Source organism: Trachymyrmex cornetzi, unplaced genomic scaffold (assembly GCF_001594075.2).
Source record: "Trachymyrmex cornetzi isolate Tcor2-1 unplaced genomic scaffold, Tcor1.1 scaffold453, whole genome shotgun sequence".
NCBI lineage: Eukaryota > Metazoa > Arthropoda > Insecta > Hymenoptera > Formicidae > Trachymyrmex > Trachymyrmex cornetzi.
Genome location: NW_017299323.1, coordinates 127,700 through 129,799, shown reverse-complemented (window position 1 = coordinate 129,799; position 2,100 = coordinate 127,700). Strand labels below are relative to the sequence as shown.

General features: G+C 30.6%; 1 protein-coding gene across 1 annotated transcript; it reads left to right on the top strand.

Moving 5' to 3' along the window:
- Window positions 1-987: 987 nt before the first annotated feature.
- Window positions 988-1,882, top strand: LOC108764803 (uncharacterized). Its single transcript, XM_018513192.1, has 4 exons — window positions 988-1,042; window positions 1,128-1,351; window positions 1,414-1,575; window positions 1,818-1,882. Exons 1-3 carry the CDS (start codon window positions 1,015-1,017, stop codon window positions 1,567-1,569), a joined length of 408 nt encoding a protein of 135 aa, XP_018368694.1. The 5' UTR covers window positions 988-1,014; the 3' UTR covers window positions 1,570-1,575; window positions 1,818-1,882.
- The last annotated feature ends 218 nt before the right edge of the window (window positions 1,883-2,100 follow it).

The following is a 2,100-nucleotide window of genomic DNA, read 5'->3' as shown; positions in this document are numbered from 1 at the left end:
CTAGAATTTGAAGTTTGCTCAAAATTTTCTTAAACTGCTCTTATTCCAAATAATTGTTATTTTCTAAATATTATATCTCTTACATTTATAGTTAAATACGTTCAAAACTCGTGCACTCTTTAAATGATTTTAATAAAATAGTTAAAATTTATATTTTATTCAGTAATTTCGTTATAACTTTTTCGTTATAACTGCATTCTTTATTCCAATACTAATTTTTTTTGTTAGCTTGAACTTTCATCCAAAATTTTATTATCCTAACTAAGCTTCTTTTGCGTTTTTAATAATATAAGCTAACTTTCCTACAATTTTATAAATATTAAAGTACAATTTATTTTATACTGGGCATGGAAATTTTCCATTTTTATCTGGAAAAGCTGGAAGAGAATTTTGAAATTCATTTTCTGTGGCAACCTTGAGAATATTAGCTTTAACTTTTTAAACTTAAATATAAATTCTCAACTAATTGTGAGGCGCGGTCTTATCTTGTAGACATAAGATTGTCATAACAGTATTTTTGAAAAATTGTTCAAAATTTTTTAGTTTAGTCATTTTTAAATGTTTATGTGTGTATTTGTTAATATTATTTTATTTACAAATTTAGAGGATTTTAATCATGCGCAACATAAAGCTAAAAAAGCAGAAACAACTGACTTGTTAACCTCCAATGATGAATCACTGGTTGAAAGAAAGAATAAAAGCAACTCCCAAATGTCGAAGAAAACTGGAAAGTCACAAACCACCTTTAATAGCAGTGACATATCAGTAGATACTGAAACATCTACCGATGATTCAAATGAATATTCAATTCAATGTAACAAATTTGTTGGTAATACTATAATGTATCTGTTTATTCATACACTATTAATAAGTCTAGTAATTAATTAAATTATTGTTTATACTATTATTTAAGCTACCACAAAGAAGAAACACATGGAAAAAAAAACTGTACACAAAAATTCTATTTATTCTGAAATTAATAAGGATGTAACAGAATACGAAAAACAGAAGACAATGAAAGCACAATTCCTCGAATTCAAAGGTTTTCGAATCCGAAATTTTTTTGTACAATATAATTATTTTTACTTGTTTGCGATGCTTGAATGGTTTGTTTCATTTGATTACAGAAAATCAAAATCAATGTCTGATAAACATAAACCTCTTGCATATAAAATTTGATGCAATTTCTGAGTCATTGTCTTCATTGATGAAAAATGTTTCAAACACGAATGTAAAACCCACAAGCTTTTCATGTGAGCCAATACCAATATTAAAGTTACTTCCTATGGATTCGGAAGGGTTAATTCAAGGCGAAGAGTGGTTACAAACCGAACAAAATAGACAGAACTTGGTACTTTAGTAATTTTACGGAAATGTTACGACGTGTTTACTCTAAACTTTCTTTTTTTGCAGGTGGTAGAATTGAGCAAAATTGGCGGGCCAACCCCAAAGGAGGTTATGAAGCGGGTCATGTATCGATTGTTTGAAAATTCCTTAGGCATGGAGTACTCCTGGGAAGGCAAAAAAAAAGAAAAAAAGTTTTTAAATCACTTTCTATTTCTTCAGTAATCATAGGTTAGTGTTTACATTTAATACCAAAATTTTAAAAAAACACGCAATAAATTATCAAGAACAAACGACTCTTAATCCAAAAAAAAACAATGTAAAGAGAGAGAGAGAGAGAGAGAGGGGGGGGGGGGTAAAAGGGGCATGTAAGAGTCAGTTATAAAAGTCATAACATAAGAGATTTCAAGATGAATAATCCGTAATTGAACTTACATAATATAATACATAATATTACATGTATTAATTTCTAGATTGAGCCGTCTTCAGATATTCGAATACAATAATGAACACAATAATATGAAAAAAGATGAACAAGCATGATGGACATTGTAACAGAAATACACCCATGTACGATTTTAAAACTGGGTCAACATCGGGCCAATGTCGGCTGCCAACTTCCGACTGTCGGCCCGGTACTGACTGTAACGTCACGCCGACGTCGGCATAATATCCAAATGATAAGATCGGCCCAACATTAACGCCAGTGTCGGGCCGACATTGGTCACCGACGTCGGACCAACATTAAATTTCAGT